This window comes from Astatotilapia calliptera, chromosome 23, assembly GCF_964374335.1.
Source record: "Astatotilapia calliptera chromosome 23, fAstCal68.1, whole genome shotgun sequence".
Lineage (NCBI taxonomy): Eukaryota > Metazoa > Chordata > Actinopteri > Cichliformes > Cichlidae > Astatotilapia > Astatotilapia calliptera.
In genome coordinates this window covers 33,761,077-33,788,664 of record NC_137443.1, presented here as the reverse complement: position 1 = coordinate 33,788,664, position 27,588 = coordinate 33,761,077, and the positions used below count along the sequence as shown (strand labels likewise).

The 27,588-nt window shown below is 38.9% G+C and overlaps 3 protein-coding genes and 1 long non-coding RNA gene across 4 annotated transcripts; 2 read left to right on the top strand and 2 right to left on the bottom strand.

The window, feature by feature from the left end:
- Positions 1-1,320: 1,320 nt before the first annotated feature.
- Positions 1,321-5,296, bottom strand: LOC145424343 (uncharacterized). The gene is made up of 5 exons (XM_080297590.1): positions 4,301-5,296; positions 3,915-4,105; positions 3,688-3,781; positions 3,313-3,506; positions 1,321-2,692 (listed from the first exon to the last, which is right to left on the bottom strand). Exons 1-5 carry the CDS (start codon positions 4,516-4,518, stop codon positions 2,505-2,507), a joined length of 885 nt encoding a protein of 294 aa, XP_080153716.1. The 5' UTR covers positions 4,519-5,296; the 3' UTR covers positions 1,321-2,504.
- An 8,502-nt stretch (positions 5,297-13,798) lies between these two features.
- On the top strand, positions 13,799-16,188 carry LOC113017007 (uncharacterized). Its single transcript, XM_026160258.2, has 6 exons — positions 13,799-14,068; positions 14,331-14,459; positions 14,666-14,859; positions 15,356-15,503; positions 15,599-15,803; positions 15,884-16,188. The coding sequence occupies exons 1-6, from the start codon at positions 13,859-13,861 to the stop codon at positions 16,186-16,188; spliced, it is 1,191 nt and encodes a 396-aa protein (XP_026016043.1). The 5' UTR covers positions 13,799-13,858.
- On the bottom strand, positions 15,084-18,452 carry LOC145424422 (uncharacterized). Its single transcript, XM_080297733.1, has 5 exons — positions 18,064-18,452; positions 17,678-17,868; positions 17,451-17,544; positions 17,076-17,269; positions 15,084-16,455 (listed from the first exon to the last, which is right to left on the bottom strand). Exons 1-5 carry the CDS (start codon positions 18,279-18,281, stop codon positions 16,268-16,270), a joined length of 885 nt encoding a protein of 294 aa, XP_080153859.1. The 5' UTR covers positions 18,282-18,452; the 3' UTR covers positions 15,084-16,267.
- Positions 18,453-22,354: 3,902 nt separating this feature from the next.
- LOC145424448 (uncharacterized) lies at positions 22,355-23,912 on the top strand. Its single transcript, XR_013905525.1, has 2 exons — positions 22,355-23,399; positions 23,480-23,912. It is a non-coding gene; the product is annotated as an uncharacterized LOC145424448 (long non-coding RNA).
- The last annotated feature ends 3,676 nt before the right edge of the window (positions 23,913-27,588 follow it).

Sequence of the window (27,588 nt, the reverse complement as noted above, 5' to 3'; positions counted from 1 at the left end):
CCTTTATTTATTTTGTCTGAACCGGAAGTTTTAGTAGGTCAACAACCTGTACAAGTGATGCGCAAACTTATGGCAAACACTGTAGTGTGGACATCATGACGTTGGAAAAATACTCAGACGTGATCATGGAGATGGCAAAACAAGGCCTGTCATCGGAAATTATATCAGAGCGTCTGTCATATGAACACGGGGAAGTGAGAGGATTTTCTGCGAGAAATGTTAGAAAGTTTTGTGCTGAGCAAATCACTAGCTGTCGACTCTCGGACACACGGTTGGAGCTTGAGGTGACACAAGCTATAAATGAGGTAAGGTACTTTCTTCCTTCACCTTATGACTGTGTATGGTTGTCTTAACTGGGTTGTAAGGGGGTTAGTCTAGACTGTGTGCGCGCGCCCGCGCGTTTTAGCGTCTTGCGGGTGGTGGGTAACGTTAGTTATTTTAAAGATGTCTCTCACTGGTATTTGTACAGTTAATTAGCACAATACTTTAGCTTTACACATTTGCTTTCAGAATAAGCTACTTTACATTTGTTGTTCTAGTAGTAGCATGATCTTTTATTTTAAACAGGTGGGCCCAACATATGGCCGCAAAATGATGAAGGGCTATCTGTCCACAAAAGGGGTACATGCTGCAGAGGGACGAATTGGGTCAATTTTAAGAGAGGTGCATCAACCTTATCATGAAGCAAGACGCCAGGTAGCCTATGTTATTTAATCTTCCACTAGAACTGTATTCCAATGTTCTTTGTCATATTTGTGATATACATCATGTAATGGTAGGGCCTAATTCTGTTTAACAGATGTACGCCCTGCTTTAACAGTTACTTGACTCTTCCTCAAACGTATGATCAAATCTGCCTTTATCCAGTCAGCTGTCATTTATTTTTGTGATTTTTTTGTAAGGGAGCTCGGAATCTTAATCCCACACCGTACCATGCTGAATGCATGGGGCACAAGGTTCACCTGGACCAAAACGAGAAACTTGTAATGTTTGGAGTCACCCATGTTTTAGCTGTAGATGGATTCAGTAAAAAGATTGTGAGTCATTCCACAATGCCAATCAAAAACAACTTGAGCATCTATGAATATGTTTTCAGGTAATACAACCTCTCAAACCATTTATTTCATCTTAAGTGTTTTGATGGACATGTTAGTCATATTGGACATGAGCTGCACCCAAATTTACAATATTTGAATTTAAATTAGACATGCAACAGATGGGTCTGGTTATGTTCCTGAATATAATATATTAAGAACTTACCAAACATTTTGATCAACATTTTCTATTAATGTAAAAATAAATAAAATGGAATTGCACATGAATCATTTAACTACTTTATTGCAATTAATCAGTGTTCATTTATGAATGGAACAAGGTTCTTGGATTTCCACATATCTTTCAATTGTTCTGACATACATCTAAAGTCTGAGCATGACAGTGACATTGCAAAGAAACTTAAGAAATATATGTTGTCCTACTACAACTAAAATATTACCCAAAAAAAACATGAATGAATACATTCAAAATAATAACACCTTTGCTGGTCTTAAAGCAAAATAGTTAATAAATGTTCTTTATTTTTCCTGTACCAGACCTGCAGTGATCACCTATGGTATGTGGGACCAGGTGCGAGTAGACCATGGAAAGGAATTTTATTTAACACTGTTCATGCAAGAGATGCTGTCACATCATCGCTTCAATCAGGAGAGACTGCCTTATTTACAGACCTCATCCACAAGAGTAAGATTTAAGTACCATTAACATCAGCTGAAATTCTTATACTATTACGTGTACTACTACGTACATTTAAGACATGTTTCTTTTAACTCTTTTAGAACCACACAGTTGAAAGGATTTGGCCTGAAATCAACAACCGTGTCAACTACCCACTAAAAACTGCCCTACTCCAGCTGATGGACCAGGAGGAGATAGATATGGAGGATAACCTTGTGCGATACTGTGTGTCCAATCTAACCTGTCAGCTGTGTAACATTGGTCTTGCAAGTGTGGTAGAATCATGGAATGCTCATAGAATCCCAGGTAAAAAAAAAAAAAAAAAAAAGTCAGATTGCTTACAACCCTGATAATGAACATTTAAACACCTCCTCTATTTTTTACAGGAAAAGGCATACCAAATCACTTTGCAGAACATGGGTGTAAAAGAAGAATTTCTCCAGAGCTCTTGCCAAATGCACTTGAAGCAGCAGACCTTTACAGGCAGCACTTGGGATCTGCACTCAAAGAATATTCGACTTTTGGAGTTGATCCCTTCACAACCGAACAGGACAAACTTAGAACAGAGAGTCATTTTGCAGAAAAATATCCTGATATTTCACATTTGTTTTTTAGAGCCGTAAATGGTGACTTTATGCCATACAAAGAAGCTCTGCTCTGTCTCATAAACATAACTCAGAGAAATGTATGAACCACTGCATCTGTAAACTGTACAGAACAGACAAAAAAAAAAATCAACTGACTGTAAACATTTGTGTGTACACACTACATTACTCCTCTGCAAAAAAAGATTTCAATACAGAAAATGCAGCTGTTAGACCAGTAATTTGTAGAACTCCGTTGTTACTCTCCCTGCATTTTGCACAGTGCTGTGATGTCTCTTGCCACTGTTCCACACATGTCTTGCAGCCAATAATGCTTCTGCAGCACAGTGAGAACACTGGATCCTCAATGATGTCTGCAAAAGTAAATCAGATAAGTGAGACTGTTATCCATTTATGTTGAATTTAGTTCAAACTATAGGTTCAAAGTCAGTCTTGACATAAATTTACAGACAGCATGCAGAATATTTTTGGTTATTCTGTAATTCCTCTTGTTCACGCTGTTCTGAGAAAGTCCCTGTCTATATTTTTGTCTATAATTGATGAGGGGCAAAATCAGTACATTTTCTCAATTAGCAAGCAAGAAAAATGAAAAAGTTACAGGTACTTGATTCAATATATGCAACTACAGTCCCATTTTAAATGTGAACTTTTTAGTTTTACATTACTGTGAACAGTGTACCGTCACCCATACTGACATTGTAATCAATTTGAAAAGCTATACTTTCATAGTCAAGATTGCAAGGAGAACCCAAATTAAATGTGCATGTAAACTTTTGAATGTTATGTTACAGTAGACCTGCATCTTGATTGTCTGTGCCTAAGTATTTAAATGGACACTGCTGAATAAAGAGCCTATGTTTGGTAAAAAAATGTTTGTCCAAAGTAATGATTGAATGTGGTTTGACATTGTTTTAATTGTAATTAAAATGTTAGTGTAGATGTAATGTATTTACTAAGCAACATTTGAACATACTCATACAAACCACGCAGCTAAATCCCTCCTTGAGTGTCTGCAGCTTGGGGGTTGTGACTTTCTGGGCAACTGCAAGATCAGTGAGCTCTTTGATTGCTGCTGTGACAGCTGGCAGACTTTGAGATGCCAACACCAACTCTTCTATTTTGTCACTCACTTCTCCCAAACTGGCACTGTCATCATCTTTACGGCTGCTACAAATAAAAATGGATAATCAGATGTCAAAGCTACTTACTGGCTTAAAGAAACATCACATCACTTACTGATAGATGATGATTTATGTAGTGATGTCTTACTGCTATTATAGGATTTAAATCAAATTAATTCTTCTATATTGATGTTCATCCTATAGTATATACATATTTATTCACATACCTCAGTTTCTTCCTCTTTGTTCCCTGGAGGCAATTAAAGTCTTGTTCAGGCACAGCAAGAATTTTTCGTGCATTTTGTCTCCAGTACTGTGACCCTACAGATGAAAAACAAAACCAAAGAAACCTGTTTAGAAGCCAATACCATATTACCCAATAAATATTACAAAGAGTCTGGTAAGACATGTCTCTCCATAAGATATGGGCTTTAACTGTAATATTATGGCTCACCTGTTGTGCCCTCCGACTCCAGAATTGCATTGCCCTGTGCATCTGTCAAAATTATTGGGTTGTAATTACCAATGGCATCTTGCACTTTTCCTACTATCCCTTGAAGCGTAGCCTCAGACTCCAGGAATCGTACAACCACCATTCTATTGGGAATCAACCTCCCACCAACTACATCTGCAAAGTACACTGATCTGTAAAACAAAACATAATAATTTTACATATCTTGTAAAAGACAGCAGGCCACAAATCCATTCAGTGATTGCTATAGGCAAATTGTACTAAAACAGCTTTGCTATTCTTAACAATTCAACTATCCATGCACCTTATGTTTCTTTTTATTTTGCCTGTTCTGTAATTTAATATTCAAGAACACAGACTCATCCTACCTCTGAAATGTTTTGGAGGACATAGGGGAACTTGAAGTAGCCTGCTGTGAACGTGAAGGTGCAGACGCTGCCACAGCTGGTGCTCGCATAAATGCAAAACGCTGCCCGCTGGAACCTGCTGTTGGAATTGACTCCATGTCTTCTCCGTGGACTTCATAGTGACCTCTGGGTGTAAGGTCTAATGCGCTGAAAACACCAGAGACCGCACCGGGGAACATAGCCACGTTTGAATCATCCGTGATGTACAGAGTATGCGCGGATACCTGTTTAAGAAAAGTTTCCGTAAATCACGTTGCTCTGCTAACGTGTTACTCCTGTGCACACGGTTAATAGGCTCTAAAGGCTTACTTATTAGCTAGTAGCCGGTAAAAGTCAATGAATAACTATTTACACATTAGCACATGTGCACAATTCACATATTAGCACAATGAAGACGGCTAGACATAGTATTAGTAAAAGTAGGCCTACATGAAATCACCAAATGTTAACGTTAGCCGTTCCGCAGTAAGGAAGAACAATAACGTTCATAAAAAAACTGCTGAAAGCAAAGTTTGCGAAGTTTACATATCTACCTGAAAGATGCGACCCAGTTTTTCTGCAGTCATGTCTTCGTCCCGGAGTGTCACTCTCTTAGTTTTCCTAAAAACAACGTAATGGTCCATCCTCTGTTTATTCCAGTGTAACTTTAAGGCCGTCGATCTCTTGTGTGGGGGACGGTGTGCGCGCGCCATAAAAAAACGCGCAGAAGAAGTACTTCCCGTTTCAGACATTGAAAATGCGTCTATTTTTTTGTTTTTGCGCTAGTATACTTTCATTATTTGAATCACGAAGAAATCCAAAAAAGCACGTCTAATTTTAAGTGTATGACGGCTATTTGTTACCACCGAATGAAAAAACAAGTTATTTTCGCCCATTTTATTCTTTATCAAAAATTTAAAAAATGAAAATTCTTTTAAATATCGTTTTTTCGTTTTGGTTTCTGAAACAAAACTTCAAATACCGAAAAGTACACGGACCAATTACAATGAACAGAACAGAATTTTAATCAAAACAATGTAATTTGAAAGAAAACAATGGAATTTCAATGAAAACAGAAGCATTTGAATGAAAACAACGAATTTCAATGAAAAGAACGGAATTCTAATGAACAGAACAGAATTTGAATCAACAGAACAGAATTTGAATCAAGAGAACACAATTTGAATCAACAGAACAGAATTTGAATCAAAACAATGGAATTTGAATGAAAAAGAAAGAATTTGAATGAAAACAACGAATTTCAATGAAAAGAACGGAATAAGAATGAAAAGAACGGAATTAGAATGTACAGAACAGAGTTTGAATGAAAACAACGGAATTAGAATGAACAGAACAGAATTTGAATCAAAACAATGGAATTTGAATGAAAACAAAAGAATTTGATCAAAACAATGGAATTAGAATGAAAAGAATAGAATTTGAATGAAAACAACGGAATTAGAATGAACAGAACAGAATTTGAATCAACAGAACAGAATTTGAAACAACAGAACAGAATTTAAATCAAAACAATGGAATTTGAATGAAAACAATGGAATTTCAATGAAAAAACAGAATTTGAATGAACAGAACAGAATTTGAATCGAAACTATGGAATTTGAATGAACAGAACAGAATTCTAAAACAAGCAATAGAATTTGAATAAAAAGATTAGAATTACAATGAACAGAACAGAATTTGAATCAAAACAATGTAATTTGAAAGAAAACAATGGAATTTCAATGAAAACAGAAACATTTGAATGAAAACCACGAATTTCAATGAAAAGAACGGAATAAGAATGAAAAGAACGGAATTAGAATGAAATGAATAGAATTTGAATGAAAACAACAGAATTAGAATGAAAACAACGGAATTTGAATGAAAACAATGGAATTTGAATGAAAAGAACGGAATTAGAATGAAAAGAAAACAATGGAATGGAATTTGAATGAAAACAAAAGAATTTGAATGAAAACAATAGAATTTGAATGAAAACAATGGAATTTCAATGAAAAGAACGGAATTAGAATGAAAAGAATAGAATTTGAATGAAAAAAACGGAATTAGAATGAAAACAACGGAATTTGAATGAACAGAACAGAATTTGAATGAAAACAATGGAATTTGAATGAAAACAAAAGAATTTGAATCAAAACAATGGAATTTCAATGAAAAAAGATGAAATTAGAATGAAATGAATAGAATTTGAATGAAAACAACAGAATTAGAATGAACAGAATAGAATTTGAATCAACATAACAGAATTTGAATCAACAGAACAGAATTTGAATCAAAACAATGGAATTTGAATGAAAACAAAAGCATTTGAATGAAAACAATGGAATTTCAATGAAAAGAAGGGAATTTGAATGAACAGAACAGAATTTGAATCAACAGAACAGAATTTGAATCAAAACAATGGAATTTGAATGAAAACAAAAGCATTTGAATGAAAACAATGGAATTTCAATGAAAAGAAGGGAATTTGAATGAACAGAACAGAATTTGAATCAAAACAATGGAAGTTTAAAACAAACAACAGAATTAGAATGAAAACAATGGAATTTGAATGAAAACAATCAGAATCAGAATCAGAAACTTTATTGTCATTGTCATGAGAACAACGAAATTAAGAATGGTCCCCGATCATTGCATCATCCCTAGCAATATCAAAATATAAATAAAACAATAAAATTCAATAAATAAAATAGATAGAATACTTAAAATACTAATAAGATATAACAGTAAAACATTCACATACATTCCCACACACATGCTTCAGACCGTGCATAGATTAACACAAGAGTGGCGTGATGGACATTTTTTTGTAGTATTCAGATGTGTTATTGCAGTTGGATAACAGCTGTGTTTGAGTCTATTAGTCCTTGCTCTGATTGCCCTGTACCGTCTGCCTGAGGGCAACAGTTCGAACAGGGAGTGGCCAGGATGTGAGGTGTCTTTTATGATGTTTTGGGCCTTTTTAAAACAGTGGGCGTTGTGTAGAACTTCCAGTGTGGGGAGAGGGCAGCCAGTGATCTTTTGGGCGGTGTTAATGATCCCTTGGAGTGCTTTCCTCTGAGCCCCTGTGCAGCTAGTGTACCAGATGCATATGCAGTAAGTTAGAACACTCTCAATGGTGGCTCTGTAGAAGGACACCAGCAGTCTCTGTGTGATGTTATTCCTCCTGAGAATTCTCAGGAAGTACAGTCTCTGTTGGGCCTTTTTCAGCAGCTCGGAGGTGTTCACACTCCAGGAAAGGTTCTCCTCTATATTGACTCCCAGGAAGCGGAAGCTTGCCACCCTTTCTACACAGTCCCCATTTATGAATAGTGGTTGGCAGAGGTGTGGACTCGAGTCACATGACTTGGACTCGAGTCAGACTCGAGTCATTAATTTTATGACTTTAGACTTGACTTGAAAAAATGTTCTAAGACTTGTGACTTGACTTGGACTTTTACACCAATGACTTGGGACTTGAATTGGACTTGAACCGGTTTACTTGAAAAGACTTGATATTTTACCCCAAATATAAAATTTAACATGCATATTATATAGAGATTGAAAATGTGACGTCATTCACGGGTAGAACCGCAAAGGATTCTGGGAACTCGTGGCAAGCGGTACTAGCGCACGCAGGCTTTCAATTAAAATCAGTTATACAGCGATAAAAAGAAACACAAAAATGTCAAGAAGCTGTTGTATTATTAACTGCAATAGCCGGTCGCATGACAGCCACGGGAAGCCGACGGGTAAAGAGATCGGTTGTTATCGGATTACTTCGTTGAAGAGAAATTGTTCGAGCCATGTTTCTGAAGTAACAAAGACAAGACGGGTGGCCTGGATTGCAGCCATTCAAAGGTCAAATATAACGTCCCAGAACCCTCCAGCTCACAGGTTAGTCTGCTCCAAGCATTTACACGAAGGTCAGTATTTTTTAGTAGTTAATGCGTCACTTTCATAACATAACTGGTGATATAGGTTACAAGCAAGTCTGGTGCTGAACAGAAATTGTCGCGCTATGCTCCTTTATTTATTGTGCATAAATAGTGAATTGTCCTGACACAATATTGCGTTTCGCTTCTGTTATTATGGTACATTGACAAAAACATATACTTTTATTCACAGGATAAAACAGGTTTTTTGTATCACTAATTGCCCAGTACGATTACAGCATACAATATTATTGTCACTGCTACATTTCTGTGATGCTACCAGAAATTATTTCCACTGCTAATTAATTACCATTGAGCTCAAAGGTCCTATTAATAAACGGTTAAGGAATGTGTATTTATGACGACGATTTGTGAGACTGGTAAACTTATGATACGTACGATGGTCTTTCGTTCTACACGGTGCATTTCAAGGTCCTGCACCTATCCGTCGGTAAACTGTACCTGGGCTTGTTGCAGTGACCTGAAGTTACTAAACTTCATGAGTGTATGCACTCACTCCAAGAACCGTATAATTATAAATATGCATATAAATATGCTACGATGAGATAGCTGACTTCATCTAACTAGCAAATGTTGTCCAGGCTACGTTGGTGATACAGTTTTTTTAATGTGTATGATATTTTTGTCATGCGATTTTAAAGCTGGTCCTACAACCGCATCCAAGAATAACATGCAGCTTATCTCAGAACTGTCGGTGAAAATTATTCTTGGAGCTAGGTTTAATTGAGCTGCATTTTAAAGAGGTGCAATTTCACAATTTGTGTATATTTTCTAAGTTCACTATTTTGTCATGTGTTGAGAAAAACACAGATTTTAAAATTACATGGTCTAATATTTACATTTAGCATAACTGCAACATTATTTTTTCGTTTTTTTTTTTTTTAAAGACTCGAAAGGACTTGAAATTCAAAGTTTCAGACTTGTGACTTGACTCGGACTTTTACACCAGTGACTTGAGACTCGACTCTGACTTGCCTGACATTACTTGAGACTTGACTTGAGACTTGAGGATAAAGACTTGAGACTTACTTGAGACTTGCAAAACAATGACTTGGTCCCACCTCTGGTGGTTGGATCTCTGCCTTTTTCCTTCTGAAGTCTATTATGAGTTCTTTGGTTTTTGAAGTGTTGAGGAGGAGGTTATTGGCCTTACACCATGACGTCAGCTGCTCCACCTCGTCTCTGTACGTAGACTCGTCTCCCTTGGAAATGAGCCCCACCACTGTGGTGTCATCTGCAAATTTCACAAAGATGTTGCTGTGGTGGCGAGGAGTGCAGTCGTGTGTGTAGAGAGAGTAGAGCAGTGGACTGAGCACACAGCCCTGGGGTGAGCCAGTGCTGAGACTCAGGGCTGAGGATGTGTGATGGCCAACTCTGACTCTCTGTCTACGGCCCGAGAGGAAGCTATTGATCCACATGCAGGTGCTGTATGGAAGCCCCAGGTCTTGTAGCTTGGCCACCAGTTTGTGTGGAAGGATGGTGTTAAAAGCTGAGCAGTAATCCACGAAGAGCATCCGCACATAGCTACCATGCTCTTCCAGGTGAGTTAATGCAGCATGGAGTGCTGTGGCTACAGCGTCTTCCGTGGATCGGTTTGCTCTGTAGGCAAACTGGTGTGGATCCAGGCTGCGGGGCAGGGCTGCTGTGATGTGTCTGCGGACCAGCTTCTCAAAGCATTTCATTACCACTGGGGTGAGTGCCACCGGTCTGTAGTCATTCAGGCCGGTGATGTGGGGCTTCTTAGGCAAGGGGACTATGGTGGAGGACTTCAGGCAGAGTGGGACAGTCGCCTGTGCGAGGGATTTGTTGAAAATCCTGGTGAAGATCCCAGCCAGCTGTCCTGCACAATCCCTCAATATTCGACCTGGCACACCATCAGGACCCGCCGCCTTCCTCGGGTTAACAGCCTGCAGCATGCGCCTAACCTCGTGCTCTTCCAGGGTGAGGGTGGTGCTGCTATGGGTGGCGTGTTGCTGCTGTGGCTCCAATACCTCCGGTACCCTGGTCTCAAAGCGGGCAAAGAAGATATTCAGCTCCTCTGCCAGCTCCAGGTCACCGTCCGCAGCTCCGAGATTGATCTTATAGTTGGTTAGGTGCTGGATGCCTTGCCACACCTGCCGGCTGGTATTACTCTTCAAATGGTCCTCGATCCTCCTCCTATAGTCCCCCTTTGCCTCTCTGATGCCTCTCTTCAGGTTGGATCGGGCTGTGGTGTAGTAATCCCTGTTGCCAGACCTGAACGCAATGTTCCTCTCCTTCAGCAGCTGCCTGACCTCCCGGGTCATCCAGGGCTTTTGGTTGGGATAAGCCCGGATCCGTTTGACTGCTGTAACAGTGTCTATGCAGTGTTTTATATAGCAGAGGACACCGTCTGTGAACATTTCCAAGTCTTGATGTTCAAAGATATCCCAGTTAGTCCTGTCAAAACAGTCCTGCAGCTGCTGAGAGGCACCCTCTGGCCATATGGTAATATTCTTTGTGATGGTAAGAGCAGTTTTCTTGAGGGGGGCATATGCAGGGATTAGAAACAGTGACAAGTGGTCAGACTGACCCAGATGTGGCAAAGGTCTGGCCCTGTAGCCCATTTTGATGTTGGAATAAACTTTGTCCAGAATCTTGTCACCCCTAGTGGCACACTTGACGTGCTGGTGGAATTTGGGGATTGCTCTTTTTAAGTCTGCGTGATTGAAGTCCCCTGCTACGATATGTACAGCGTCAGGGTAAGTGCTCTGTTTATTATTGATGTTTGTATGCAGGAGTGCGATCGCAGAGTTAGCATTAGCATCTGGTGGTATGTAAACAGCTGTTATTATGACAACGGTGAACTCCCTAGGTAGGTAGATGGGCCTGCATTTAACAGTCAGATATTCAATGTCCGGTGAACAGTGACGGTCTATTATCACTGTGTTGGTACACCAGCTGTTGTTCACATACATACAGAGCCCCCCTCCTTTGCGCTTACCGGAGTCCACTGTTCGGTCATGTCGCTGTGTGCTTTAGCCTGCTAGCTCAATAGCAGAGTCTGGAATGGATTGATGTAGCCAGGATTCAGTGATAAGAAGGATGCATGAGTCTTTGATGAAGTTATTCGCTGCTATTTGCAATCTCAATTCGTCCAACTTGTTCGCGAGGGATCTGGCATTTGTGATGAATAGGCTGGGGAGCGGTGGTTTGAGTGGCTGCCTCCGTAGCCTGGCTAGCGCGCCGGCCCTGCAGCCTCGCCGTCTCCTTCTCTCTCGACGCCGCCTGCGCCTCCACCCCGAAGGGATAACAATCCATGGGGAGCCCGGACTCCTCGCTATTTCCACCGGTATCTTGTGTAAGCGGACAAATTTGCTAGTCACGCTCTCGCGGTAGCTTACTCCAATCTTGAGGAGATCATGTCGGCTATAGATGTTATTCGCTTGGCTGGTAGAACACAAAAACAAACATAAGGCGTACAAAATTATCCAAACATAGCATCGATCGGTAGAACACTGAGCTGCTGCAACTACGTGCGCCGCCATCTTGAAAGCCTGTTAACACACACTTTGTCCAAAAACTTCTAACGGAATTAGAATGTACAGAACAGAGTTTGAATGAAAACAACGGAATTACAGTTTTTTTTAATTGGTTTGGCGCAGTTTTCCACATTACACATTACACCACTACCAGTGCTTCCTGTGAGGCCATCATCACCACACCAGGGCCTTTGGTGCTGGCCAATACCATCCACATTTCACCAGGGCAACTGTTGTTGGCTTCTACCATCCACATTACACCACGGACAGTGTTTCCTGTCAGGCCATCTTCACCCGACCAGGGCCTCTGCTGCTCGTTGATGCCATCCATGATACACCAGGGTGTGTGGTGCTGACCAATACCATCCATCAACAGAACAGAATTTGAATCATAAGAATAGAATTTGAATGAAAACAAAAGAATTTGAATCAAAACAATGGAAGTTTAAAACAAACAACAGAATTAGAATCAAAACAACGGAATTTGAATGAACAGAACAGAATTACAATTAAAACAATGGAATTTGAATGAAAACAACAGAATTGTAAAACAAACAATAGAATTTGCATAAAAAGAGTAGAATTAGAATGAACAGAAGAGAATTTGAATCAAAACAATGGAATTTGAATGAAAACAAAAGAATTTGAATGAAAACAATGAAATTTGAATCAAAATAATGGAATTTGAAGGAAAACAAAAGCATTTGAATGAAAACAATGGAATTTCAATGAAAACAACGGAATTAGAATGCACAGAACAGAGTTTGAATGAAAAAAACGGAATTAGAATGAACAGATTAGAATTTGAATCAAAACAATGGAATTTGAATCAAAACAATGGAATTTGAATGAAAACAAAAGCACTTGAATGAAAACAACGAATTTCAATGAAAAGAACAGAATTAGAATTTACAGAACAGAGTTTGAATGAAAACAACGGAATTTGAATGAACAGAACAGAATTTGAATCGAAACTATGGAATTTGAATGAACAGAACAGAATTCTAAAACAAACAATAGAATTTGAATAAAAAGAGTAGAATTACAATGAACAGAACAGAATTTGAATCAAAACGATGGAATTTGAAAGAAAACAATGGAATTTCAATGAAAACAGAAGCATTTGAATGAAAACAACGAATTTCAATGAAAAGAATGGAATTCTAATGAACAGAACAGAATTTGAATCAACAGAACAGAATTTGAATCAAGAGAACACAATTTGAATCAACAGAACAGAATTTGAATCAAAACAATGGAATTTAAATGAAAACAACGAATTTCAATGAAAAGAATGGAATAAGAATGAAAAGAACGGAATTAGAATGACATGAATAGAATTTGAATGAAAACAACAGAATTAGAATGAAAACAACGAAATTTGAATGAAAACAACGGAATTAGAATGTACAGAACAGAGTTTGAATGAAAACAACGGAATTAGAATGAACAGAACAGAATTTGAATCAAAACAATGGAATTTGAATGAACAGAACAGAATTAGAATGAAAACAATGGAATTTGAATGAAAACAAAAGAATTTGAATGAAAACAATAGAATTTGAATGAAAACAATGGAATTTCAATGAAAAGAACGGAATTAGAATGAAAAGAATAGAATTTGGATGAAAACAATGGAATTTGAATGAAAACAACGTAATTAGAATGAACAGAACGGAATTTGAATCAACAGAACAGAATTTGAATGAAAACAATGGAATTTGAATGAAAACAAAAGAATTTGAATTAAAACAATGGAATTTGAATGAAAATAATGGAATTAGAATGTACAGAATAGGGTTTGGGTCCGTGTACTTTTCGGTATTTGAAGTTTCGTTTCAGAAAGTATAATTTTAAAAAGAAAATGAGACACTTATTTAATTCTCAACTTAAAAAGCTAAAATGAAAAACGTAAAACAATTGTTTTTTTCATTTTGTCCTTTCGCACATCAGAAACGAAAAACCCAAGAAAAAAGAACGAGAAAGGGCCCTTTATTTATTTTGTCTGAACCGGAAGTTTTAGTAGGTCTACAACCTGTACAAGTGATGCGCAAACTTATGGCAAACACTGTAGTGTGGACATCATGACGTTGGAAAAATACTCAGACGTGATCATGGAGATGGCAAAACAAGGCCTGTCATCGGAAATTATATCAGAGCGTCTGTCATATGAACACGGGGAAGTGAGAGGATTTTCTGCGAGAAATGTTAGAAAGTTTTGTGCTGAGCAAATCACTAGCTGTCGACTCTCGGACACACGGTTGGAGCTTGAGGTGACACAAGCTATAAATGAGGTAAGGTACTTTCTTCCTTCACCTTATGACTGTGTATGGTTGTCTTAACTGGGTTGTAAGGGGGTTAGTCTAGACTGTGTGCGCGCGCCCGCGCGTTTTAGCGTCTTGCGGGTGGTGGGTAACGTTAGTTATTTTAAAGATGTCTCTCACTGGTATTTGTACAGTTAATTAGCACAATACTTTAGCTTTACACATTTGCTTTCAGAATAAGCTACTTTACATTTGTTGTTCTAGTAGTAGCATGATCTTTTATTTTAAACAGGTGGGCCCAACATATGGCCGCAAAATGATGAAGGGCTATCTGTCCACAAAAGGGGTACATGCTGCAGAGGGACGAATTGGGTCAATTTTAAGAGAGGTGCATCAACCTTATCATGAAGCAAGACGCCAGGTAGCCTATGTTATTTAATCTTCCACTAGAACTGTATTCCAATGTTCTTTGTCATATTTGTGATATACATCATGTAATGGTAGGGCCTAATTCTGTTTAACAGATGTACGCCCTGCTTTAACAGTTACTTGACTCTTCCTCAAACGTATGATCAAATCTGCCTTTATCCAGTCAGCTGTCATTTATTTTTGTGATTTTTTTGTAAGGGAGCTCGGAATCTTAATCCCACACCGTACCATGCTGAATGCATGGGGCACAAGGTTCACCTGGACCAAAACGAGAAACTTGTAATGTTTGGAGTCACCCATGTTTTAGCTGTAGATGGATTCAGTAAAAAGATTGTGAGTCATTCCACAATGCCAATCAAAAACAACTTGAGCATCTATGAATATGTTTTCAGGTAATACAACCTCTCAAACCATTTATTTCATCTTAAGTGTTTTGATGGACATGTTAGTCATATTGGACATGAGCTGCACCCAAATTTACAATATTTGAATTTAAATTAGACATGCAACAGATGGGTCTGGTTATGTTCCTGAATATAATATATTAAGAACTTACCAAACATTTTGATCAACATTTTCTATTAATGTAAAAATAAATAAAATGGAATTGCACATGAATCATTTAACTACTTTATTGCAATTAATCAGTGTTCATTTATGAATGGAACAAGGTTCTTGGATTTCCACATATCTTTCAATTGTTCTGACATACATCTAAAGTCTGAGCATGACAGTGACATTGCAAAGAAACTTAAGAAATATATGTTGTCCTACTACAACTAAAATATTACCCAAAAAAAACATGAATGAATACATTCAAAATAATAACACCTTTGCTGGTCTTAAAGCAAAATAGTTAATAAATGTTCTTTATTTTTCCTGTACCAGACCTGCAGTGATCACCTATGGTATGTGGGACCAGGTGCGAGTAGACCATGGAAAGGAATTTTATTTAACACTGTTCATGCAAGAGATGCTGTCACATCATCGCTTCAATCAGGAGAGACTGCCTTATTTACAGACCTCATCCACAAGAGTAAGATTTAAGTACCATTAACATCAGCTGAAATTCTTATACTATTACGTGTACTACTACGTACATTTAAGACATGTTTCTTTTAACTCTTTTAGAACCACACAGTTGAAAGGATTTGGCCTGAAATCAACAACCGTGTCAACTACCCACTAAAAACTGCCCTACTCCAGCTGATGGACCAGGAGGAGATAGATATGGAGGATAACCTTGTGCGATACTGTGTGTCCAATCTAACCTGTCAGCTGTGTAACATTGGTCTTGCAAGTGTGGTAGAATCATGGAATGCTCATAGAATCCCAGGTAAAAAAAAAAAAAAAAAAAAGTCAGATTGCTTACAACCCTGATAATGAACATTTAAACACCTCCTCTATTTTTTACAGGAAAAGGCATACCAAATCACTTTGCAGAACATGGGTGTAAAAGAAGAATTTCTCCAGAGCTCTTGCCAAATGCACTTGAAGCAGCAGACCTTTACAGGCAGCACTTGGGATCTGCACTCAAAGAATATTCGACTTTTGGAGTTGATCCCTTCACAACCGAACAGGACAAACTTAGAACAGAGAGTCATTTTGCAGAAAAATATCCTGATATTTCACATTTGTTTTTTAGAGCCGTAAATGGTGACTTTATGCCATACAAAGAAGCTCTGCTCTGTCTCATAAACATAACTCAGAGAAATGTATGAACCACTGCATCTGTAAACTGTACAGAACAGACAAAAAAAAAAATCAACTGACTGTAAACATTTGTGTGTACACACTACATTACTCCTCTGCAAAAAAAGATTTCAATACAGAAAATGCAGCTGTTAGACCAGTAATTTGTAGAACTCCGTTGTTACTCTCCCTGCATTTTGCACAGTGCTGTGATGTCTCTTGCCACTGTTCCACACATGTCTTGCAGCCAATAATGCTTCTGCAGCACAGTGAGAACACTGGATCCTCAATGATGTCTGCAAAAGTAAATCAGATAAGTGAGACTGTTATCCATTTATGTTGAATTTAGTTCAAACTATAGGTTCAAAGTCAGTCTTGACATAAATTTACAGACAGCATGCAGAATATTTTTGGTTATTCTGTAATTCCTCTTGTTCACGCTGTTCTGAGAAAGTCCCTGTCTATATTTTTGTCTATAATTGATGAGGGGCAAAATCAGTACATTTTCTCAATTAGCAAGCAAGAAAAATGAAAAAGTTACAGGTACTTGATTCAATATATGCAACTACAGTCCCATTTTAAATGTGAACTTTTTAGTTTTACATTACTGTGAACAGTGTACCGTCACCCATACTGACATTGTAATCAATTTGAAAAGCTATACTTTCATAGTCAAGATTGCAAGGAGAACCCAAATTAAATGTGCATGTAAACTTTTGAATGTTATGTTACAGTAGACCTGCATCTTGATTGTCTGTGCCTAAGTATTTAAATGGACACTGCTGAATAAAGAGCCTATGTTTGGTAAAAAAATGTTTGTCCAAAGTAATGATTGAATGTGGTTTGACATTGTTTTAATTGTAATTAAAATGTTAGTGTAGATGTAATGTATTTACTAAGCAACATTTGAACATACTCATACAAACCACGCAGCTAAATCCCTCCTTGAGTGTCTGCAGCTTGGGGGTTGTGACTTTCTGGGCAACTGCAAGATCAGTGAGCTCTTTGATTGCTGCTGTGACAGCTGGCAGACTTTGAGATGCCAACACCAACTCTTCTATTTTGTCACTCACTTCTCCCAAACTGGCACTGTCATCATCTTTACGGCTGCTACAAATAAAAATGGATAATCAGATGTCAAAGCTACTTACTGGCTTAAAGAAACATCACATCACTTACTGATAGATGATGATTTATGTAGTGATGTCTTACTGCTATTATAGGATTTAAATCAAATTAATTCTTCTATATTGATGTTCATCCTATAGTATATACATATTTATTCACATACCTCAGTTTCTTCCTCTTTGTTCCCTGGAGGCAATTAAAGTCTTGTTCAGGCACAGCAAGAATTTTTCGTGCATTTTGTCTCCAGTACTGTGACCCTACAGATGAAAAACAAAACCAAAGAAACCTGTTTAGAAGCCAATACCATATTACCCAATAAATATTACAAAGAGTCTGGTAAGACATGTCTCTCCATAAGATATGGGCTTTAGCTGTAATATTATGGCTCACCTGTTGTGCCCTCCGACTCCAGAATTGCATTGCCCTGTGCATCTGTCAAAATTATTGGGTTGTAATTACCAATGGCATCTTGCACTTTTCCTACTATCCCTTGAAGCGTAGCCTCAGACTCCAGGAATCGTACAACCACCATTCTATTGGGAATCAACCTCCCACCAACTACATCTGCAAAGTACACTGATCTGTAAAACAAAACATAATAATTTTACATATCTTGTAAAAGACAGCAGGCCACAAATCCATTCAGTGATTGCTATAGGCAAATTGTACTAAAACAGCTTTGCTATTCTTAACAATTCAACTATCCATGCACCTTATGTTTCTTTTTATTTTGCCTGTTCTGTAATTTAATATTCAAGAACACAGACTCATCCTACCTCTGAAATGTTTTGGAGGACATAGGGGAACTTGAAGTAGCCTGCTGTGAACGTAAAGGTGCAGACGCTGCCACAGCTGGTGCTCGCATAAATGCAAAACGCTGCCCGCTGGAACCTGCTGTTGGAATTGACTCTATGTCTTCTCCGTGGACTTCATAGTGACCTCTGGGTGTAAGGTCTAATGCGCTGAAAACACCAGAGACCGCACCGGGGAACATAGCCACGTTTGAATCATCCGTGATGTACAGAGTATGCGCGGATACCTGTTTAAGAAAAGTTTCCGTAAATCACGTTGCTCTGCTAACGTGTTACTCCTGTGCACACGGTTAATAGGCTCTAAAGGCTTACTTATTAGCTAGTAGCCGGTAAAAGTCAATGAATAACTATTTACACATTAGCACATGTGCACAATTCACATATTAGCACAATAAAGACGGCTAGACATAGTATTAGTAAAAGTAGGCCTACATGAAATCACCAAATGTTAACGTTAGCCGTTCCGCAGTAAGGAAGAACAATAACGTTCATAAAAAAACTGCTGAAAGCAAAGTTTGCGAAGTTTACATATCTACCTGAAAGATGCGACCCAGTTTTTCTGCAGTCATGTCTTCGTCCCGGAGTGTCACTCTCTTAGTTTTCCTAAAAACAACGTAATGGTCCATCCTCTGTTTATTCCAGTGTAACTTTAAGGCCGTCGATCTCTTGTGTGGGGGACGGTGTGCGCGCGCCATAAAAAAACGCGCAGAAGAAGTACTTCCCGTTTCAGACATTGAAAATGCGTCTATTTTTTTGTTTTTGCGCTAGTATACTTTCATTATTTGAATCACGAAGAAATCCAAAAAAGCACGTCTAATTTTAAGTGTATGACGGCTATTTGTTACCACCGAATGAAAAAACAAGTTATTTTCGCCCATTTTATTCTTTATCAAAAATTTAAAAAATGAAAATTCTTTTAAATATCGTTTTTTCGTTTTGGTTTCTGAAACAAAACTTCAAATACCGAAAAGTACACGGACCAATTAGAATGAAATGAATAGAATTTGAATGAAAACAACAAAATTAGAATGAACAGAATAGAATTTGAATGAACAGAACAGAATTTGAATGAAAACAATGGAATTTGAATGAAAACAAAATAATTTGAATCAAAACAATGGAATTTCAATGAAAAAAGACTAAATTAGAATGAAATGAATAGAATTTGAATGAAAACAACGGAATTAGAATGAACAGAATAGAATTTGAATCAACATAACAGAATTTGAATCAACAGAACAGAATTTGAATGAAAACAATGGAATTTGAATGAAAACAAAAGCATTTGAATGAAAACAATGGAATTTCAATGAAAAGCAGGGAATTTGAATGAACAGAACAGAATTTGAATCAAAACAATGGAAGTTTAAAACAAACAACAGAATTAGAATGAAAACAATGGAATTTGAATGAAAACACCGGAATTAGAATGTACAGAACAGAGTTTGAATGAAAACAATGGAATTACAGTTTTTTTTAATTGGTTTGGCGCAGTTTTCCACATTACACATTACACCACTACCAGTGCTTCCTGTGAGGCCATCATCACCACACCAGGGCCTGTGGTGCTGGATGAGGCCATCCACATTACACCAGGGCCTTTGGTGCTGGCCAATACCATCCACATTTCACCAGGGCAACTGTTGTTGGCTTCTACCATCCACATTACACCACGGACAGTGTTTCCTGTCAGGCCATCTTCACCCGACCAGGGCCTCTGCTGCTCGTTGATGCCATCCACGATACACCAGGGTGTGTGGTGCTGACCAATACCATCCATATTTCACCAGGGCCACTGTTGTTGGCTGAGGCCATACACATTACACCACTACCAGTGCTTCCTGTGAGGCCATCTTCACAACACCACTGCCTGTGTTACTGTCAGGGGCCATCCACATTACACGCGGGCCTGTGGTGTTGTCCGAAACCATCCACATTTCACCAGGGCTTGTTTTTCTGCCTGAAGAAGCTGAAGCAATTGGTACATTTTCAAAACTCTTAGTACTTATATCACAACAGATCATCAAAAGTGCACGTTTTTCAAACATTTCAGCATATTTTCAATTGTGTCAGTACAATACACATTATGACAAAATATCCTTTTCACTACACAAAATAAATGTTTCATCTAAATAAATGTTTTGTTCACAGTTACTGCCTTTCATAATGTTATCACTATCAAATTTTTGATTTGCATCTCTTATTATTCAGTTTAATACATTTGTCTATCATTTAATTCAACTGATCTTAATGTTTAATCAATGAATCCTTCATTATGTCCATGGATTTTCAACTTGACTGATTGTTGTCTGGTCATTTGTAAGTTACACATTGCTGCAGGAGCTTTCAATCGAGAAATACTAATTGCTAATTGTTTCCCCCTGATGATCACAATTAGTTACCATATAAGTAGAACTTTGTTTGAGACTTTGCACTGTTCAAATATGGAGCAGGATAGACTCGTAGGGAGAGGTGGTGGTGCTCCTCGACAGAGAGGTGGGCACAGACAAAGAGAAAGAGGTGGTGGTGCTCCTCAACAGAGAGGTGGTCTTCAGAGAAATGTAGGCAGAAGACAACGCACCATCATCTCTAATGAAGTCCGGGCCATCATTGTTGACCATGTGGTTAACAGAGGCTTTACCATGGCTGAGGCTGCCAGGTTGGTACAGCCTAATTTACAAAGGTCAACTGTCAGCTCTATCATCAGAACTTTTCGCCAAGAAAACCGGTATGTCTGCTATAGCAACTTCACTTCTAAAATATAGTACTCTATTGTATAGATGAACAACATGTAATTGTCAGTTTACAGTAATGTAATTTGTAATACTTCAATATTGACAGTATATGATTGTCCTCAGAATTAACAGGAGACAACCTGGTGGTGGTCGCCCACGTGTTTTGACTGACCAGCAGGTGTTGGCTGTGGTGGAAATGGTCAGGGCAAGGAATGACATGTCTGTCTGAAATCAAACAGGCTATTGAGAACAGCAATGACACCTTTGCCAATGTGCCATCAATTAGCCTTCCAACGATTGCCCGGCTTTAGAAGAAGCACCAGGTTTCCATGAAACAAATTTACTTGGTTCCTTTTGAGAGGAACAATGTCCGGGTGAAACAACTGTGTTCAGAATATATTCAGGTACAACACTAAACTGGCATGCAATTACTGTGACAGTACTGACAACTACTAGTTGTAAAAAAACTAACTAAATAATCATTTTAGAGGGTGATGGAGCTGGACGCTGCTGTGAATCATCACAAGTATATTTTTGTTGATGAGGCCGGTTTCAATCTGGCAAAAACTAGACACAGAGGACACTCTATCTTCCACCATATTCCCCTTTCCTCAACTCAATTGAGGAATTCTTCTCTACATGGAGGTGGAAGGTGTATGATCGACATCCCCATGAGCATGTCTCCCTTCTTCAAGCCATGTGTGAAGCTTGTGGTGATATAACTGCTGGGCAATGTCAAGCCTGGATTCGTCGTGGCAAGAGATTTTTCCCACGGTGCCTGAACAACGAAGACATCCACTGTGATGTTGATGAAAATTTATGGCCCAATGTTAATGACCGGCTTGATTAATTGTGTAACAGTGGTAAAAATAAAATAAAAATATATTGTGCTTATGTAAATAATTTGTTGTGTAAAGTTTTACAGTTCAGTTACACTCATTCATCACCAAGGACAATTTGAAACGCTTACCTTGTATTATTTGCTCCTGAATGAAATGATTGGTAAAACTACTAAGTTGAAAAAAGAGCTTACGGTTTTGCTTGGGTGATTAAAGCAAATGTTCTCAGAATATATCACAATGAACATATGTTCTGCAACAATGATTAAGTGGAATGAAAATATGTGCAAATACAATGAAATCATGACATCAGATTTGAAAGAATGACTAGTGGTGTTACAAATGTGATCAAATGTGAGTTTTGTACTGAGAGATTTGAAAATGCACACTTTAGTTATGAAAATAGTAACAAACCAATTAAAAAAACTGTAGAATGAACAGAACAGAATTTGAATCAAAACAATAGAATTTGAATGAACACAATGGAATTTGAATCAACAGAACAGAATTTGAATCAACATAACAGAATTTGAATCAACAGAACAGAATTTGAATCAAAACAATGGAATTTGAATGAAAACAATGGAATTTGAATGAAAACAACGGAATTAGAATGTACAGAACAGAGTTTGAATGAAAACAACGGAATTTCAATCAAAACAATGGAATTTGAATGAACAGGGCCCTGTTTCAGGAAGCCGGTTTAGTGGAAAAACTGAGTAAGTATACCCTGAGTTAACGAAAACTCTGGGTTTTCGGTTTCACAAAGCGAGTTCAGCTGAAGCCTCAGTGAGTCACTATGACGACACACGCCGTGAAGCTAACCTGCCCCCTAGCAGGTTTACTACAACTAACCCTGACTGTCTCCGCCCCTTTGTCGGAAACCTGACAGTAGGAAGTGTCAGACATGGCGTGTCCCTTCCTTGAAGAGCCAGTAGATCGTGAAGCCCAAATTCTCCGCAGAGCTCTCCGCCGGGAGAGAGTGATCAGAGCGCGTTTGGACATTTTATCATTTCCTGATGATTGTCTGTGCGAATGTTACCGTTTCTCAGCACAATCTATAATTTATTTGGATAACATCCTCAGGCCATATATTACGCATGTGACACATCGCGGACATGCTCTCAGTTCTGTACATATTATTTGTATTGCACTTCGGTTTTTTGCAAACGGGAGCTTTCTGTATAATATTGGTGATGCTGAGCACGTTTCCAAGGCTACCGTCTGTCGGGCAGTCAGGAATGTTACAGTTGCACTGAAACGTCTCCTGTACCCGTTTGTGGTGTTCCCCGGTCATAGACCCACAAGATTCATCAAAGAGGGATGCCACAAAATTGCAGGTATCAGGATGACCAAAACTTAATTTATGATGTGGTGATACTTGAACTACTACTTAAATTTTACATTTATTTTCAGGGTTCCCAGGCGTGATTGGCTGTATAGATGGTACTCACATTCCAATCATTGCTCCTTCAGTAAATGAAGGAGACTATGTGAACAGGAAGTCTTTCCACAGCATTAATGTACAGGTACATAGTTCCCTGTAGCATTTCAAACTAACAAATTATTTCATCATAGTAATGGATGCTAATTTGTGTTCTCTGCACTGTGAAGATCATATGTGATGCTGCCAACATTATCACAAATGTGGAAGCCAAGTGGCCAGGCTCTGTCCATGACTCACAAATATTCCGTGAATGTACACTGAGCACAAAATTTGGACATGGTGAGTTGAGAATACTTTAAAATATATAAAGACCAATTGCTTCAGGGACATTTGAACTGAAGTGTATCCTTCTGTCTTAGGAGAGTTCACTGGCTACTTGCTTGGTGATAGGGGGTATCCATGTTTACCCTATTTGCTTACCCCTTACCCTGACCCTGAACCGGGCCCACAGCAGCGATATAATCTGGCTAATTGCAGGACCAGAGCCAGAGTTGAAATGACTATCGGAATGCTTAAGGCCCGGTTCCAGTGCCTGCAAAGACTCAGGGTCACCCCAGAAAGGGCATGTGACATTATTGTGGCATGTGTGATTCTTCACAACATTGCCACAATTAGAGGAGAACACTGTCCTTCTGAACCAAACAGCAGTGATCCAAACCATGAACATCCTGACCCTCCCACGGACATACAAGATGGAAGTGCAGTCAGAGACACCATATGTCACAATCATTTCTTTTGACCCATCACCTCAACATGTTGAAAGAAGAATAAACAGATTTTTTGTTCAACTGGCTTTATTGGTCACCTGTATTTCCTGTACACAAAGTATTAAAGGATGTAAACCTCATAAAGTGTCTCTGTTGCTTCCTCCTCTGTAACAGCTGTCAATGTTTCTTCATTATTTTCCTGTAGTAAAGAAATAAACAACATTGCTGTTCTACTGTAAACTCATATAATCTGTGGAGTATTAAGAGTACTCACAACTGCATGTTGGTCTGGCTCAACAGGAGGCTGCACCAGATGCAGTACACCATCACCATCAACTGATAGAATATGAGGTTTATACAGGTCACTTATAACTTACAAGGGACCAAATGGCAATTAACAAACATACCAATTACCTTACACTTCATTGTCATTATGCTCTCAAAGACAACCAAGACTGAGGGAAGGCAAAATCAGTAGGAAAATAACTTCACTACAAAATAATCCATTATGGTAAAGAGTTTATCAAATGAATGAGTAGCACTGCAAAGGTGACTGTGAAGAAAGGATGTATGCACATCATGTATTATTTTGAATTTACCCCCTATGTAGGCACTTGTGTCTTGCGGGGTTATTGACTCAGAGGATGTCCCCGCAGAGATGCCTTCGGCCACAGGGCGCCCACTGTTTTGGCTGAGGGCCAACTGCTCAGCCTCTGTGAGTGGTGGTGGTGGAGGACCCCCACCTGTTTTTCGGGCCTCCGCTTTTTTTCTGTTGGCTATAACGGGTCACATTTGAGCATACAGAGTAAGCAAATATGTACTTGTAATGTGCTCAGATAATTTCAATAAGTGCTTACAGAAAGAAAATTAATGTAGCCTCTAACTGCAATTGATTTACATCGGACAAACAGACCAAGCACTATGGCTCATAATACAATTACACCTTACCTGTTTGGACTATATTTTTATATTTCATTTTTACTTGCTGCCAGGAACGTTTGGGGCCTGTTGGGTTGCACCTGCGCTCACATCACGTCACAAAATAAAATGTATAAAATAACAAATAAAATAACATATGATAAAATAACGTGTTAAATGGGTGGAAATCCCTAGATCAATGTTTAAATTAACACTCACGCATTGACTCTGTCGGCTATGTTTTGCCATGCATGCTCACTTTCTTTTGCAGCTGTCGCTGTGTTACTTTTTTCCGCGGAATTTGCATGTTATCGGCATATGCTGCCATCAGAATTTCGGCCTCAAGCGCTGTAAAATACATTGACCGCGCCTTCTTTCCCTCCGTCTCCATGGTGACTCGCTTAATCTGTGCTCCACTGATCAGGGCTTTATGTATCCTCGTCCGCGCGCTTCACTTGGGGTTAAAGCAACTCCGCGTTGACTGAACTACTTGTTATCAGCCTTTCTGAAACCGAATATTCCGAGTTGGACAGTTCGGGGTTACTCAACCCTGCGTATCGTTTTTCACTCTGAGTTTTCTAAACCGGCTTCCTGAAACAGGGCCCAGAACAGAATTACAATGAAAACAACGGAATTTTAATGAAAACAACAGAATTCTAAAACAAACAATAGAATTTGAATAAAAAGATTAGAATTTGAATCAAAACAACGGAATTAGAATCAAAACAATGGAATTTGAATGAAAACAAAACAATTTGAATGAAAACAATGGAATTTGAATGAAAAGAACGGAATTAGAATGAAATGAATAGAATTTGAATGAAAACAACGGAATTAGAATGAACAGAACAAAATTTGAATCAACAGAACAGAATTTGAAACAATAGAACAGAATTTGAATCAAAAGAATGGAATTTGAATGAAAACAAAAGCATTTGAATGAAAACAATGGAATTTCAATGAAAAGAACGGAATTTGAATGAACAGAACAGAATTTGAATCAAAACAATGGAATTTGAATGAAAACAAAAGCATTTGATTGAAAACAACGAATTTCAATGAAAAGAACAGAATTAGAATGAAAACAACGGAATCTTCGTACCTCGTTTACTACATCCAAGATCAAATGACACATCCAAGATCAAATCAATTGCGCCAACTTTCAGCTCGCTATTCCGGTTCTCCGAACACACCTGTTGTTGACGATTAGTATAGCTGGATGAAGTAATGTGAGATCACTGGGTGGCTTAACAGGGGCTACGCATCGATAGTAGAAACATTGATCGGCAACCCTTTGATTGGTCGGCGAAAATGTCGAAGGAGCGTGCTCAGTATTTTTCGGCAGCAGAGCAAGAACTCTTGATTGAGGGATTTCAGGAGTTTCAGAGTTTAATTAAAACGCAAGGGAAAACTGCAAAGGCTGCAAAAGCAAGGAGAGAGGGCTGGCAGAATGTTGCTGACAAATTAAACTCGTAAGATAAGATAAGATAAGATAACCTTTATTAGTCCCACACGTGGGAAATTTGTTTTGTCACAGCAGGAAGTGGACAGTGCAAAAGTTATGACGCAAAAATTAGAATACAATAAGAATAAATACAGTACACAGCTGTACAGAATAGAATAAAATAATATACTATATACAGTAGAATAAAATAGAATAAAAATATACAATAAGATAAAAATAGAATACGAATGCTATATACAACTGAGTAAAAATACAACGATGACAGAAAGGATTATTGCACTTAGTATTATTGCATATGTATGGATGTGTGTGCTTGATCAGTTAAAGTCTTTATTATGGAGTCTGACAGCAGTGGGGAAGAAAGACCTGCGAAATCTCTCCGTCCCACACCGTGGGTGCCGCAGTCTCCCACTGAAGGAGCTGCTCAGTGCTGTCACAGTCTGCTGCATGGGGTGGGAGATGTTGTCCATCAGGGATGACAGCTTAGCCGCCATTCTCCTGTCACTCACCACCTCCACTGGGTCCAGAGGGCATCCTAGAACAGAGCTGGCCCTTCGGATCACCCTGTTCAGTCTCTTCCTGTCCCCAGCAGAGATGCTGCTGCCCCAGCAGACCACACCATAAAAGATAGCAGAAGCCACAACAGAGTCATAGAATTTCTTCAGGAGTGGGCCCTCCACTCCAAATGACCTGAGTCTCCGCAGCAGGTACAGCCTGCTCTGCCCTTTCCTGTAGAGGGCGTCTGAGTTATGAGTCCAGTCCAGTCTATTGTTCAGATGAACACCAAGGTACCTGTAGCTGTCCACAGCCTCAATGTCCATACCCTGGATGTTCAGTGGTTGCAGTGGAGAATGCTTGTGCCTGCGGAAGTCTACCACCAGCTCCTTGGTTTTACTGGCGTTGATCTGGAGGTAGTTCAGCTGGCACCAGTCCACAAAGTCTTGGGTCAGACCTCTGTACTCCTTGTCGTCCCCATCAGTGATGAGGCCGACTATTGCAGAGTCATCAGAGAACTTCTGCAGGAAGCACTGGGTGGAATTGTGGGAGAAGTCTGCAGTGTAGATGGTGAAGAGGAACGGAGCCAGAACCGTTCCCTGTGGGGCCCCCGTACTGCAGACGACCCTGTCCGACACACAGCCCTGAGTCCTCACATACTAAAGTAATTCAATAATAATAATAATAATGGATTGGATTTATATTGCGCTTTTCAAGGCACCCAAAGCGCTTTACAATGCCACTATTCATTCACTCTCACATTCACACACTGGTGGAAGCAGCTACGGTTGTAGCCACAGCTGCCCTGGGGCAGACTGACAGAAGCGAGGCTGCCATATCGCGCCATCGGCCCCTCTGGCCAACACCAGTAGGCGGTAGGGTA

Coding starts and splice junctions, on each gene's coding strand:
- LOC113017007 (XM_026160258.2), top strand. CDS start 13,859: ATGACGTTGGAAAAATACTCAGACGTGATCATGGAGATGGCAAAACAA. Junction 14,069..14,330: donor TGACACAAGCTATAAATGAG/GTAAGGTACTTT, acceptor TATTTTAAACAG/GTGGGCCCAACATATGGCCG. Junction 14,860..15,355: donor ATCTATGAATATGTTTTCAG/GTAATACAACCT, acceptor TTCCTGTACCAG/ACCTGCAGTGATCACCTATG.
- LOC145424343 (XM_080297590.1), bottom strand. CDS start 4,518: ATGTTCCCCGGTGCGGTCTCTGGTGTTTTCAGCGCATTAGACCTTACA. Junction 4,106..4,300: donor TCCTCCAAAACATTTCAGAG/GTAGGATGAGTC, acceptor TTTGTTTTACAG/ATCAGTGTACTTTGCAGATG. Junction 3,782..3,914: donor GGAGTCGGAGGGCACAACAG/GTGAGCCATAAT, acceptor TTTCATCTGTAG/GGTCACAGTACTGGAGACAA.
- LOC145424422 (XM_080297733.1), bottom strand. CDS start 18,281: ATGTTCCCCGGTGCGGTCTCTGGTGTTTTCAGCGCATTAGACCTTACA. Junction 17,869..18,063: donor TCCTCCAAAACATTTCAGAG/GTAGGATGAGTC, acceptor TTTGTTTTACAG/ATCAGTGTACTTTGCAGATG. Junction 16,456..17,075: donor TAGCTGCGTGGTTTGTATGA/GTATGTTCAAAT, acceptor TTACTTTTGCAG/ACATCATTGAGGATCCAGTG.